At 37.5% G+C, this 15,474-nt stretch overlaps 1 protein-coding gene across 2 annotated transcripts in view; it reads left to right on the top strand.

Moving 5' to 3' along the window:
* Smp_014290.1 (hypothetical protein) overlaps positions 1-15,342 on the top strand; it is a gene marked incomplete at its 5' end in the record, with an annotated part of 16,138 nt that extends 796 nt beyond the window's left edge. Inside the window, 5 exons of one of the 2 annotated variants that reach the window (XM_018793557.1) lie at positions 4,236-4,345; positions 4,384-4,417; positions 4,451-4,523; positions 4,559-4,925; positions 8,438-8,565. In XM_018793557.1, coding sequence (XP_018648056.1) covers positions 4,323-4,345; positions 4,384-4,417; positions 4,451-4,523; positions 4,559-4,668 — 240 coding nt within the window. In that variant the 3' untranslated portion in view covers positions 4,669-4,925; positions 8,438-8,565. Of the gene's footprint in view, positions 1-4,235; positions 4,346-4,383; positions 4,418-4,450; positions 4,524-4,558; positions 4,926-8,437; positions 8,566-15,162 lie in introns of those variants that run through there. The other variant, XM_018793556.1, reaches the window with a different exon arrangement.
* Positions 15,343-15,474: the final 132 nt, after the last annotated feature.

The following is a 15,474-nucleotide window of genomic DNA, read 5'->3' on the forward strand; positions in this document are numbered from 1 at the left end:
CACGTGAAATGCCTGGTCCGTGACATTAACAAGTACCTAGATGTTCTTAGATACAATACCATCTGCCACCGGCTCATTACTTTGAATAGAGAAGAACTTCTTGTTTTCAATAGAAATTTGCAAATTATGCCATATTCTACGTACTGCACACTACTCGTGTGCTATGTTGTGGCGACGAATGCGAACACGTGAAGCTGTTGCAGTAAATGCATTAATGCATTTACTGCGACCGCCTCCTGTGTTCGCTTTCATTCCCACAACACAGCACACGAGTAATGTAAAGTACGTAAAATATGGCATAATTTCCAAATTTTTATTGAAAACAAAAAGTTCTTCTATATACAAAGTTATGAGCAGTTGGCAGATGGTAGAGTATCAATGCTCAATATGTAATTGTCATTGTCACGGACCAGGCATTTCACGTTTTCTTTCTTTCCACCAGGCCTGTTGGACTATGGAGAGTCAAACAATTCTTGTGAACTCTAAAATGTGATGAACAAAAACGTTATTAAATCTAGGAAACTTGTTTTGCACAACAAGGTACTTGAAGCTGAACTTACGGTAATATCCTTGAACACGGAAGACTGTACCTATAGATAATGCAAAAACAGTAATCACTTTAAAGCCGTACATACGTGTTCTTTGTTCCGTCGATGACGCTTCTGGACTCTGTCTCTCATGTCGTGGAAATAACTTTGCGTAGCCATGTCATATAGTTTCGCAAGGTCTTTCTCGTTGATAGATGACGAAAGGAAACGATTAGTCAGTGCACCTGAAGTTTAAAAACCTTATTTATCTTACTTCGTACGCAGCCGTAAAACCTGCACTTCTGAATCGCTCGTTTTGATGAAGTACCCAGTAACGTGAAATTAATGGCGACTTCAGGTTTCATGATGTAGGACAGAATATATCGCATAGAGGTTTTAGGATCATCATCCATTAGACGTGTCAACATAGCCATCTGTAATAGGAAAGAATTTAAATTCTCGAGCTTGACCAACGTTTGAAATGATCAATAAGAATGAAAGTCAATTTTCGTCTTATTAAGAGGCAATCTAAATAAGTCGAGAATATGTGCAGTATGTCAAGTTCTGTGTGGTTCATAAATAATCTGTCCACTTGGAAGTGATGATTTTGTGATTAAGATTAGGACATACCTATTAAGAAACAGAACAACCGTCATTTCCCAATTTTTGGGAGAATTTTGTCCATTTTGAAGAATCCGCTATAGAGAATTTTAGGGAAATTTTGAAGAAAACTTCCCATTATTATTGGACTTTGGGGGAAACCCCGAAATTGATAGACTGGGAAGAATAGGATATTTTGAAACCCAGTATTATCGTGTTGAATAGCTTGCGTTACAACCCTAAAGTAGCACTCATCCGAGTTAGACAGGTTTTCCATGTTCGTTTTTCAAAAAAGTAGTGATAAAGTAGTAGTTCGTAATATTAGGAAACTCATTATTACTTATGCAATTTTAATAGGATGCCGGACATTTAAAACGGAATGATCGAACAGACATTTTAGGAAGGTTTAGATAATGACCGTGTTTCTCAGCGTACTTATATTACGCCTGTTTAGTGTATTGGCAGTCGTTTTTGAACTCTGAAGTATTTGAACAAGAACGTAGTAATTTCTTTGTTTCATTTCCCATGTCCCTGCTTTTACACCGCCGTCTGCGAAAGAAGAATTTTTCTGACCAGTTTGTGGCAATGAGTTCGTTGTGGCGTTCTTGTTTCGGCAACGAACGTAACAGCCCTTACTGGTAGTAGGAATAACCTAAGCTATATGTATTTTTGGGTCGCCTTGTTTACGTCCTGTCATTATGATTACTAATTATCTGTGAAAATAGAATGTCCTGGCTATTTACAACAAGATCAATCTATAGTTTCAGACTGCTACGGTACAAAATCATTGTGTAGAGTAGATGCTTATGTCACCAAACCTCAGGAGCTGTTTCAACTTTCCTGATTTTGTCTTTAACATAACTCGTGTCATTCACAAAGACTATAATAACTACATACTGTGTAATCAACTTGTAGCTATGATTACTCAATTTCCCATCTTTCGCATTAAGATAGTTGATTTTTATTCCAATTTTTTTACGTTTTCTAAATGCTTTTCATTCATTGACACCTGTTTATCACGAAAATCTTCGGTGTATAAAAGTCTTAAAAATTTCGCTACACAAAATGAAATGTTATGAATAAGTAAAAGTGCAAATACACGACTCGTCAATCACTCAAAGTAACGGAGGGTATAGTGCAAAATTGTATTGTCTCCATTTATTATACAGCACAGATGATATTCACTAAAGGGATAGTGAAAAAGCCGTGGTTACATTAATCTGTCTTTGCAAAAGGAACTCAAGGTAGGTAGTGTGATGTAATTAAAGAATTTAAAGAACATGAACTATTTATTAGTACTGGGACTTAAATCCAGCGGAAGATAAAGTATAGATGCATTTAAGCTATTCCTAATGAATGCCAACCATGTTATTTGGCATTTAAAACCACTGATAATTGCCACAAGACCACTAATTGGAAAGTCCATCTTTCCATACACAACTGAGTTCGGTGATCTATGTCTTACTTTGGCTTCCTCTAGTTTTCCCACAACGTTTATCCCAGTTAAGATAATGACGATCTCTAGTGCTTCTAGAGCAGCGACTGAGTAAAGAGTATTCAGGTTAGACATAGGGCACTCAGAAAAGACTGTCAGTCGGGTGATTAGTTAGCAAATCTTTACCAACTGAGGTGATTAGGATATGTTTCACATGTCTAACCACCTCCTAATGGTGACTTTATTATAGCGCCGGTATAAACTTATTTTCACTCGTGAACAGGCAAGTTATTTCGGTCTTGTTGACTATTTTGTGCAGCTTTGAAAATGAATTCGCCGAAAAGAGAAGTCTTTGCTGAGCCAATTGTAATAAAAAGCAATCGATGAGATCCCTTACGGAGCAGCAATTCAGCAGAAGCTCCATTTTTAGCTTTTTTTTCAATGTACATAGGAGATCTGGGATTTTGTGACTCTGGTATTTGTAATATAAGGGAATTGATCGGATGATATAACTAATAGGGAGGTCATCTAGTTTGTTAAGTTATTCAGGAGTATTTAGTGTGAGTTTCGTATTTACTGCTACGAAAGTTATGGGTTATGAGTTTCTAAAAAGCTAGTGTATCCAAACTGCTAATTGTATGAGCAGGGATATTATCGTCAATAGAGTTCATCATTTCATTCATTTGTGTACGTATTTGTGCACGTATAATGAAAGCCAGAGCGGCTTATGCCAATCTGGGCCATCTTTGGCGCCTTCGTGATGTTAGTCTGGCTGTAAAAGGTCGGATTTACAACGCGTCGGTGAGAGCAGTTTTGCTCTATGCTTGTGAAACCTGGCCTCTCCGAGTTGAGGATGTTAGACGTCTCTCTGTGTTCGATCATCGTTGTCTCCGAAGGATTGCTGACATCCAGTGGCAACACCATGTTAGTAATGCAGAGGTTCGGCATCGTGTGTTCGGGCGCCGAGACGATAATTCAATTGGTGTCACCATCTTGAAACACCGACTTCGGTGGCTTGGACATGTTTTACGAATGTCGTCCCAGAGACTTCCACGTCGTGCATTATTTGCCGACTCTGGGACTTGTTGGAAAAAGCGGAGAGGAGGTCAGTGTATGACATGGTGTCGTGGCATGAAAGAGAGCTGCAAAGGGCTAGCTTCCGTTGGTCCTTCACGACTCCCTGGCTGGGGTCCGAGAGATGGTGCAACACAGTGGCTAGAGACGTTATCAGATATGGCTCAGAATAGAAGCCAGTGGCGATCCTGCTGCAACCTTCTTTTACTTTCTACATAAAGAGTGGTTCTAACTTTCTTAACTGAAAGAGTCTTCTGGTTGTACATTTCAGTCCGCCTTATCTTTTCATCCCTTCTCTTCCTACTTTCATTATTTTGTGTGGCGCATATGTACCTGGTGCCCTTTTGTACCAATATATATGTGTTTAAATAAAAATAAAAAATAAACTGCTAATTGTGCAAATGCATAGGTAAATGGGTTATCTTCTAGAAAATAGCTGTCGGAATACTTTGAAATTTTTCAATAGTAAGCAAACATAATTCTACGCTGTGTAAATTGTTGATAGCTAAGCTGCTTGGTTCATCAATAAGTAATAGTTACGTTTATAGTTTGAACTCAAATTTCGAAATGTTGTTAAGCGATTATTTTTTTATTTTTAGTTTACAGACAGTATCAGTTTTCAAAGCGTTTAAGACGGTCTGACTGAACGTGTGTTACACCCCAAAGACAGATACACACGAACTGATATGTTGTGGATACGCATACTAATGTAAACAGAATTTGTGTATTACTAACATTGATATTTAGAACCTATTTTTCTAACCCTGAGCTAACACGAAAGGTTTGCATTTTTGCTGTGTATTTATAATTTAAGTTAGCAGATAGTAAACCTATGAGATATGTCGCCCGCACAACAGTACGCATGTTTCTGGAAGCAAAAGATAAAAGTGAGTCGTTATACAATTTTGAACCCATTATTTAGTGCTTGATACATCTACAAGGCAAACACGTGATTGGACTGGTCTTATTAGCCAAGTGAAAGAAGCATTTCGCAAAGGTATGTCCGAAGTTCAGAAGAAGCCTCCTCCTTGATGTTCTAGACTCATCGCGACCTTATCGACAATCTAATGACAAGAATTCAGTATCGTACATTTACTGCTGACTATGTTAATGTTTGTAGCTATAGACTTTTAACATCTGAAATTACTCCAGCACTAATCTGTCGTTTTTATTTCTAAGTAGATTCTTTTGCATGTGGACCTGAACACCATTTATATTTCCAAGTAGACACTCGGTGTTACCTTCTAAAACTCTTATTCCGATTACCTAGGCGATTTGTTTTGGTAATGGTTAGTTTATGTTTTGTGCCTTGTAAACTCTCAAAGAATTACATTTTTGCATCCTTTCTATGTTCAGAATAAGAATAGCTACAGCTCATTTTTGGGGCGGTTATGTGTATGTTACGTTTCTAACGCATAAAAGACATTTGGACGAAAACAGTCGGTCTAAATGGTTGTCTTGACATGTAGATAAGCATAGATAGGCATAATACTAAATCTCAGAAAAATAGTTTAAAGCACCATACCTCTCAACAACATATGATATCTTCATTAATCTAACTAATGATTTAAGAGTGATATCTTTAGAAACATGTGGAACTAAACTAAAATGCAATCACTTTCTCGACCTACTGTTCCCAAGCTTTGTTAAAAGTTGAAGTACTATCAATATTAGACTGTGACTAAAATGGTTAAGAAACTAGAGATGAACGTTTCTACGTGTATCGTCTGTTGATCTAGCTATCTGTTAATAGAGTCGATTATCAATGTCTCTGTCGATAATAAAAATCATTACCAAGATTTGAGTTGATAATTTCAAAATACATTTGAGCATTAGGTAGATTGTTGTAAATAAAAATAATGTATTTGTAATATCCTCAGAATAAATAACCTAATTGAATTAAATTAACCCAAGTTTAAATATGTCGTTTCTACTTACCACTGTTGATAATAGTTTCACCAACTATCATCTCGCCGTTATTGGTCTGTTTATAAACATGTTTTCATAACGTACAGTCCCGACCATTGCTGCTACCTTGATGTGGTGGTCGGACTTGCCTATCGTAATGAACCAATCGAGCTATACTGACTGAAACAATCGTTCCTCAAGGTCCTACCATGCCAGAAAGGTCGGTTGAAGAGCGGTAAGACTAAAAGCAGCAAACCCAAGGTCCGAAGAAGTCGTTCTGCTGACTGTACAGAGGTGTGACGGCAGTAAGGTGTTTCCTTCAAACAATCAGCATGACGGCGATGCTGCCTTCCCACAATGGGGGTGGGGTTGGAGAAGGTCAACCCTAAAAATGCACACCTCGCCTTATCCCACAGATATCCGTCTCCGGTGGTAAGGTCCCAACAAGTATGAAGCTAACACAAAAATTACTCAAAAAAAGGTCGTGTGTGACCGACTTCAAGCAGTTGTCCCTTGGGCACTGTGGTCACGCTCTCAGGTCATTAAGACCACTTCTAACCCAATTTCCTTTTCAGGTATCTCTAGAAGAACCCTTCCACTGTGTGGGCAACCGGGAAGTGATAACTGCCCTCATACCTCTAACAGCACTCAAGACCACTGTATTCATAATCAATCTCCTTCTTCAATTCCTATTATTCCTTCTGCCTTGACTTTCAACACTAAACTTCCTCTTCCGGTTTCCTCCTCAAGTGTCACCATGACCAACGATTCTAGTGCGCGAAACGCTGTCCCAGGTCTACTAAAACCTCGCTCCAAACTACACATTGGAGCCTTCAACGTACGTACCCTATGCCAAATCGGTCAACGGGCCTCCTTAGCTAAAACCCTAGAATCTCGTACCATTGATGTATGCTGTGTCTCCGAAACACGCATATAGGATCCCAGTGTGGTCATTCACTTGACCTCACCTTGCCAAAATGGACAGCCAACGAAATACACCCTCCGTGTATCTGGCGACCCGATGGCTAGTTCTCGTGAAATTGCAGGTGAAGGCATAGCATTAAGTACAAGGGCAGAACAGGCACTACTAGAATGGATCCCCGTTGACAGTCGCCTGTGTGTTGTCCGGCTAAATGGCTCCGTAAGAACTCGGAAGGATAGGGACACACGTCGTCGCCTTTTCGTCGTTTCTACCTACGCTCCCACTCGTGAACTGCAAACACGAGAAAATCAGGCTGGCTTCAGACCTGGTTGTGGCTGCATCAACCACATATTCACTATTCGTCAGGTTTTAGAGCACAGACACGCTTATCGGCGTCCGACAATGATAGTTTTTCTTGACTTTAAAGCAGCATTTGACTCTGTAGACCGAGAGGTTCTGTGGCAGTGTCTGTCATTGAAAGGTGTGCCTGAGAAGTACATAAACCTTGTGAAGGCTGTTTACTCTAACACTAGCGGTCGAGTGAGAGCTTATGGCGAACTGTCATCTGATTTTGCAACCTCATTTGGTGTCCGACAAGGCTGTCCACTATCCCCATTTTTGTTTAACTTCATCATAGACCTACTGCTGGAAATACCACTCTCTGCGACTGAGTTTTCAGGAATTGATCTTCTACCAGGAGATCCACTTATCTACTTAGAATACGCAGATGACATAGTCCTGTTTGGTGAAGACGCTGAGGCACTGAGTAACAGTGCAAGGATGTTTGGGATGCGTTTCACCCCCTCTAAATGTAAATTGTTACTCCAGGACTGGCCTGCGTGCACACCTGAACTAAGGATAGGGAGTGAAATAGTCGAACGCGTCGACGACTTCCCTTATGTTGGAGGTCTGATCAGCCCTGATGGGTTAGTATCTGACGAAATCTCAGCACTGGTTGAAAAAGCTCGTTTGGCTTTTGCCAACTTACGTCACCTGTGGCGAAGGAGAGATATCCGTCTATCAATTAAAGGACGAATATATTGCGCAGCAGTTTGTTCTGTTCTACTTCACGGCTGCGAAACGTGGTCATTAAGAGAAGAAGATACTCGTAAGTTACTAGTATTTGACCACAGATGCCTTAGAAATATTGCTCGCATCTGTTGGGATCACCGGGTAAGTAATGGTGAGGTTAGACACAGGGTATTAGAGAATGATGGTAAATCAGTTGATGAGGTGATGAATCTTCATCGACTGAGATGGTTGGGCCACGTGTTACGTATGCCTGAACACCGATTACCACGACGCTCTATGATGACTAGTATTGGAGACGGTTGGAAGAAAGTTAGGGGCGGCCAAACCAAAACTTGGCATCAGTGCTTGAAGTCACTAACTTCTAGCCTGAGCCATGTTGGCAGATGCAGACTACCTGGTTGGGGTCCGCGTGACTATTGTAACCAATGGTTGGAGACTGTGTGTGACATGGCTCAGAATCGATCACAATGGCGTAGGTGTATGCACTCTCTATCTTCCCTTAAAGTATGAGATTAAAATTGCTTCATATCTTTTTTCTTTCTGTACTATATCGTTATATACAATCTTTCTTTTATATATTACCACCACTTAATTAACTACTTCTATGAATCCGGTGTTCATCTTGTTGTGCTAATGAGGTTATGGTAACTTGGACTGATGCATATATGTGCGTGGTCCTACGTTGTAGCCGGCTGACTGACATAACGTGCAGTAGCTCAAGCAGTACAGACACTTTTATAAAGATTCCATTACCCTAGGAAGTTCACTCAGGAAACGGTAAGACTACAAAAAGTATCCGTTTTTTAGGTCAATTCTTATTTTTAATTCTACTGGGCGTTGTCTGTTACTACTAGATTCTCTATAAATTTTGCCTTTCAATTGTAAAATGTTTCCCTCTTGAACTTCTTCCACCCAACGTATATACATATTGAACGAAAGGCTGCTTATGAATTATTAATCTGTTCTCCACGGCCCAGGTGGTTACGCTTAAATGGGACAGTTTTATACACAAAAGCTATGTTCAGCGTTTATTTAAGCGTTGTTTGTAATTTCATTTCAAAAGTTGTTTTTGCGACTTGTATTCTTCCTCCTGCTATGTTTCTACTTTCCTCTTTACTATGGCTTCATACTTCGAAAGCCATCTTCATGTCCATGAAATTAATTACATTAAACAATACACTGTTTTCAATAAATTTACGTCTATTCCATGATTAAGCGTTTTCTACTAAGTAAAAATTTACATAACCTTTATACCATAGCTTGTTCTTCATTAATTGGTTTATCGTCATTATGAGGTTTATGACCAAAGTTAAAGCATAACGTACATCATTGTCTCCTGGTCTCTAGTCTTATACAGTAGAATAGAACAAAAGCTTTTAACTCCTGATCATATATGAGTTTGTTGAATTATTCCTATCGTATCACAGATATACGATAGTAGAGATTATGTAGTACATAAAATGTGCGAATCCAATCAGAGGTGGTAAAGATGAAGTGAACATTAAGTAATTTTTTTAATTTGTTGGAATCGTTAATCTGAGTTAAGAAAATACGGAAAGGATTTATTTATTAATGATTATTATTATAGTAAATTAATGGACTTGGGGCCAACTGATGTAGAAAAACAGGTTGAATCTACTTTTGGGTTCAGAGCTGTAGTTCCTAACTTATATGCCTAATACATTAGGTTTGCACTACTGCGGTACAAAGTAGACTTGATAAACGCGTAGTTATAGAGAAATTGAAATATTCCTTAGAGAAATCCTCTAGGAGAAACTGGACACAAGTCTTAATACTGAAAGGAAAAGGGTCATTTGACAAGCTTGTCAACAAACATATCGACGCAAAACCTGGTTAAGAGATATTCAGACCATATGTAGCTACTTATGTCTGCAGTTTAGAGAACACGAACTAAGGATCGTGTTAATTCAGAAATCACGCACGTTAGTCCAAATAGAATTCAATGGAATGAAGCTATAATTATTGTCTTATACTTCTGTGTTCGCTACACAAGGGTTAAAAATTGAAGTTCTTAGACTATCTGCTTCTCTTTGTATTTATTGGCTCAGTGTCTGCTGTAAACTAATTGACTTCGAGAGATCTTTTTTTTACAGTTTACATTTCCTTGCTCGTAAATACCTTCCAGCGTGAACATATATATTTATAACTAAACAATCTAATCACAGCTTACCTAGTCTAGGCGGGCCATGATTTTAATGTAATTCAATCGTTTTTAATGATTCACGATGTTATTAGTAGTCTCACAAAAGCCGTCAGACTTCGATTCCTTCAGAAGGCAGAAATAACATCTGTACGACTATGGATAGAAGCAAAACTACAATTGAGGCAGAATAATGTGAATTCATTATATTTCGTTACTTCATCAGCTGCTTACAACCATATATGTATTAAAGTTTAGAATTGAGGTAAGATATAATGTAAAACAGTTGACATCGATAATAGAGAGAATTAGAATAACAAAAATTATCAATAACTATATATATATATATATATATATATATATATATATATATATATATAATCAATAAAGTCCTGAAACAGATAAGTTAGATTGTGTAGAAGTTGTGAAGATTCAAATCACTTGAAAATAGATATAAGGGACATTTGGTGATGAGTTGGTAATAGTCTTCAGTTAAAAATCGTTAAGTTGGTTTGTGTAATGATTATGCAGGACTTGAAGAGATTCGACGGTGAGGGCACTCATGAACGTATTGCCGTTTGAACGTCTTGAACAAAATAACGAAATGTTTTGGATGCGTTTTTCATTAAATACAAAATGTCGCTCAGGGACTGATCTGTGTCAACAACTAGTCTAACGATAGATGTGGAAGTGCTTGATGTTGCTGGCGAATTCGCTTACCTTGGATATCTGTCTAATCAGCTGTCTTTTCTGTGACTAATGAAGATTCGGTACGTGGACAAAACGCACTTTAGTTTTGTTAAGTTACAATTCCTATAGTGTGGACGAGATATCTTTCTACTTATCAAGGGATGAGTATACTGAAAACCAGTTCGGTCAGTTGTTTAGTTGTAAAACAGAGCCTTTGAAGTTAGAAGACATCCGTAGCTTATTAGCAGTTGACCCTGGATGTCTTCGAATCACCCGAAAAAAGAATTCGCTGAAGCTATCTATTTTGTTTTATAGCGTAGCTTTATATCAAATTGTCTGAGCAGTGTATTTATTTCAATTTAATATCTTTTTGTGCTTTATTTAATCAAATAAGTCGTAAGTCTAAATAGTAAATTTGTTGTGGTCATTTATCTGACCGAATGGTCTGCCTGGTGACTTGAGAATGGGGGAATATATTTACAGAGTTAGTTGACAGTTTCTTTTTTGAAATCCTGAGGATTTCTTTCTCTTCAGTATCATTTGTTCCTACAAGCCTAGGATACAAAACTATGAGTCACTAACGTTCAACTTTGTCCTCCAGGTTTCGGTTTATTCCAGTAAATCATTAAGTGTAATGAATATATTCTCCGTTTTGCACACGATATGACGAAATTTTGGAAGCTGTGAAAACATTTCTATACTACTTTAAGTAGTAAAAAGTGTTGAGACAACATTTATGTAGTTGTATCATAAAAAAGCGACAAGCATTTGGTGGAAGACTCATTGCAATTTTAGTTTAATCCGTTACACGTCCTGTTGACCTATGGTAATTGATATTATTAATCAGAAACCAGAGACTTTTACCACGGAGAAATGATATTTTTAGTTCCGAGTTGAGTAAGTTACAATTTAATAGAAACAGTTTGTCGTATGTTATTGAACAATGTTTTCGTACACTAACTTTCATAGTTACTTAGTACATCGCCTCAATGTCCAGAGAACGTATCCCCAAGATATCACTCACATCATTTTTGCCATTCGTACTATATTCAGATAGGTGGGATCATCAGCATTGCAGACTAGAATTAGAGCACTTTGGATCGGACTAGTCATAATGGTCAGAAACGATGAGTTTGTAAATTTCCGTCGCTAAAATGTTCGTTAACAGTTAGTCTATTGCTTCATGATTATTTATAGAGGATATTCGTATGTTACTAGTATTCAACCGTAGTTGTCTGCAAAACATTCGTGTATTTTGGGACAACCGAGTAAGCAATGCCTAGGTTAGGAATAGGGTACTGGGTAAGAACGGCAAATCGATTGATGTTATGGTAAATCTTCATCAACTGAGGTGGTTGTGACATGTATTACATATGACTAACCCCGAATATTTCGATAAACGATGTTGTCTGGTACAGGAGTGGGCTGGAAGGAAGCTAGGGGTGGTCAAACCAAAACATTGCACAGGTCCACGAAGTCATCGACAATAAGACTAAAGGATGCTAATGAGTGTGGACTACCTGGTTGGGATCTGTGTGAATGTCGTTATCGATGGTTAGAGACTTTGAATTTCATGGCTCAAAACCACTTACAAAGGCTTAGTTATATCCACTCTTTGTTTTTCTCCATATTCTGAGCTCTTGAATTCTTCATAACTTTCCTTGTGCGTTCATCCCACTAATTTATATTTTTTCGAACCGTATCGTCGATGCCTAATCTTTCCTATTACCACTGATATTGTTACTACTTTTACTGTTCTGGGATTCGGCCTGGGAATTTAATCTTGGTATACTAATGGGGTATGGCAATTTAAACTGATGTACAGACGTACCATGTCCTGTGTTGCAACCGACTGACTGAACAGATATCAGATTTTCGAAACATTTTCTCTGCTAAGTGTTGATCATGGTGAGAGATTGTTGCTGATGACGAGGTTTAACTAAAACAAAACAGTTCATTACTATTCATGAATGGAATTGAATATAAGTTTTTAAATGCAAAAACTTACAAATTCTATGATTTACTCAAGTTATGAATGTAGTTCAAGCAGTTCGTGACAAACCTAGTAAACTAATATATCATATTCGTAATATTTGACCCATAAACCCATGCCATTTAAAGACTGAGTGATCGCTACGTATTTTATATCTTACAAATCAATAGAACTTGATACTTATAAGAAAAGAGATATTTAAACAACGGGGGTTGAGTCGATTTCCATTTGATGTGTCAGTTTTTGTTACTGAAGAGCCTGTTATTAGTCTGACATTGGTCAAAAAATATGAAGTTGAGTTGTTTGTTAACTTATCAATACGTCATTAAATAAACATGTTTCTACTGACATAATTTCACATGTCGAATTTTCTTTATCCATTGCTTCACTTTGATAGTGGAATCAAGAAGACCCAGCTAACTGTACATTATTTGGATGTAGAAGTTGTCCTGTTCTTTAGTTTTATCACGAGAGTTCGAAAAGGGATTATGGGTTTTCGTTTCGTTCCCTCTAAAGATTTGTCAAACGAATTCACTTGTACGTGGTGTTATCATTGGTATCAATCCCTGTACAAATAAATTACTATAGAACGGAGAGTTTCCCATGGGATGTGGTTTTTGTATAGGTCGTTTTAAGACAATTCACACCACTAATTGACTTAAGCTAGTCAACCACCGGAAATAAAGGAGTACCAGAATTTTGTTTTAACATGTGATTTATCCGACATGTGCACTCATGGTTTCCACAAGGCTCAGAATCATAACGTTCATCTTCCGAAGTAAGTACTCTACCTCTAGACCACTGATTCAGCACTCAGTGATCCTTAAGATTTGAGATTCTTTGGTTCGATTCCCCATTGGATCTAGAACATCACACCAGAAAGAAATAAATGTCCCATATTTTCTGGTATTCTATGGTTTTCTTCCCCCAAAGCTAGTCCGTTATATAAACTATTTTTTGTAATGGTTAGTATAAGGTTGTGAAGATTATTGAATTTCATTGAAATCATGAACCTAGCAAATTTAGAAAACCACTGAAAGCCTGGAAGGACTGGATGGCCATTTTGTCCTAGTATGTGACTCCTCGGCAGTACACGTCCACGACCTTGCATCCGGGAATAGAGCACAGGACCATAACTCACGCGCTAACACTTGACTACTAGACCACTGAGCCGAGATTCAATGGTGCACAAAAATGTAACTTGAATCAGTCTAGCATTTCGATTATTTTGTACGTGCTGATAAATCTGATTAGTGAATTTTCTGGTTGCTTAAATCTTGGAATCCATATGAATGTATTTCAGATAATAACATCTAATGTCAATATCTGCTGTTAAAATGTAAATTGTGTTAAAATTGATCAGATTATTACAAATAACTATATCTACATTACTTTTATTTTTATAAAACAACATGATTTGAAATGAATGTGAATAAACCAAAAAATACTACAGTCTTTCAGCAATATAGTAATACTAAACATAGAGTGTGTGTGTTAATACGTGTATGTAGATCCAGTTTGCAAACGATGAGATTTATGTAATTGATTGTTTACATTTCCTTTGTGTTTAAAGGCAGACGGATTCTAATACAAGTACTCTTATCTAGAGTTCGACCACTGACCCTATGAAGTTTTTATATTGTATGTAAATTTGCTTTGTAAAGTGTTCATAATTTTATTACTGTGTCGAGAATCAGGTTTGTTATTTTGTTAACACACAGTATCCATAAACTATTCGGCAATCTAACTGAACTTGGGTAAAGTTCGATTCTCACCTAGAGGTGTTGCAGGGATAGTGTAACTTGTTTTACAAACTAATGTGAGGGACTGGGTGGAGATCAGGCTAGTGCCTCTATCGTGAATATGGACTACCTGAAAGGCGATCAAGGTATGGACCAGTTTGAATTCCAGGACTAGAGAAAAAATCAACTATTTTTGGTGCCTATCTACATTTTCTCCGGAAAGGTCGATTGGGTCTGATGAGAACCAGAGCAAAGACCATAAACAGTGCACACAGGTCGGTAGTAAACTTGCTTGCATGAAGGAAGTAACCATCAATAACTAACTAACAACCTGACCTTTAGGTAACAAAATGAAGTCGCAAATATACCTATGCGTATACTGTTGGATGTAAAGATCTTGGTCTATACATTTTCTATATGCATGTATCCTATGCTTGGGACCGCTCACATCTATTCCTGTGTGTACTGTGGAGAGTATTTGTCTCCGACTTGTGCATTCTATAAATACATGTAATGCTCGATTGCGACGTTATTCACGTTCTATACTGCGGTATTCATTATAGCTCTCAACGCTTTTGTGTTGTTACAAAGTTTCTGAACAGGAAATGTAACTGTACAGAAGTGAACAGCTAACGTGCCCGTTTGCTTTACACGAAGTATAATTGAATCAAAGTCTCTACTTACACACAAACTGCACCAAAGTAAACTGCTGACTTTTTCATTTGCTTTGCTTTCTTCAGTACTTCAATCTCACTCATCTTTACCAAAGCTTTTTCTTTTCTTAAAATGACGGTAGGCTTTCCTACTTAGTTGGTCAGGCTAAACAAACTAAAACGATCCATAAACTATTTAACGATGCAGCTGAACTGGAAGACAGCCTAGAACTGGTCTAATAAAATGTTAATTGCATTACCTTGTTCAACGTGAACAGAGATATAGTAGAAGAGAACCTTTTTTTAATAAGCTTTTAATCTCAGAATTTTGTGCTACAAAACAGCAGGCCATCAAGCCTTTTATAAACGATAACTGTCACTACGTCAAAATATACTTAAATTTTTGGTTTACTTTTAATTCCCAGATAGATTGGCCTTTCCATATGATGTACCATGTGGGATAGAACGTGAATTTAGTGTGTCCTGTTTCGTTCCCATCTTTGGATTTACCTGTATCAACTGATATAAGGACGTATCAACATTCATTTTCACTTAATTCTTTTGTTACAAAATAGTGATTGGACAACCCTAATAGTTATCGATCCCAGGAAGAACAATATACCTATCATTCATATTTGCAACTTTAGCCAATTCACAATATGACTTAACCAATGTTATAATTGAGATTTCTTTGACCTACTTGATCATCGGAAGTTTTATTTACGAATTTAGTTACT

The sequence above is a fragment of the Schistosoma mansoni genome, chromosome 1 (genome assembly GCF_000237925.1).
Source record: "Schistosoma mansoni strain Puerto Rico chromosome 1, complete genome".
NCBI classification, from domain to species: Eukaryota; Metazoa; Platyhelminthes; class Trematoda; order Strigeidida; family Schistosomatidae; genus Schistosoma; species Schistosoma mansoni.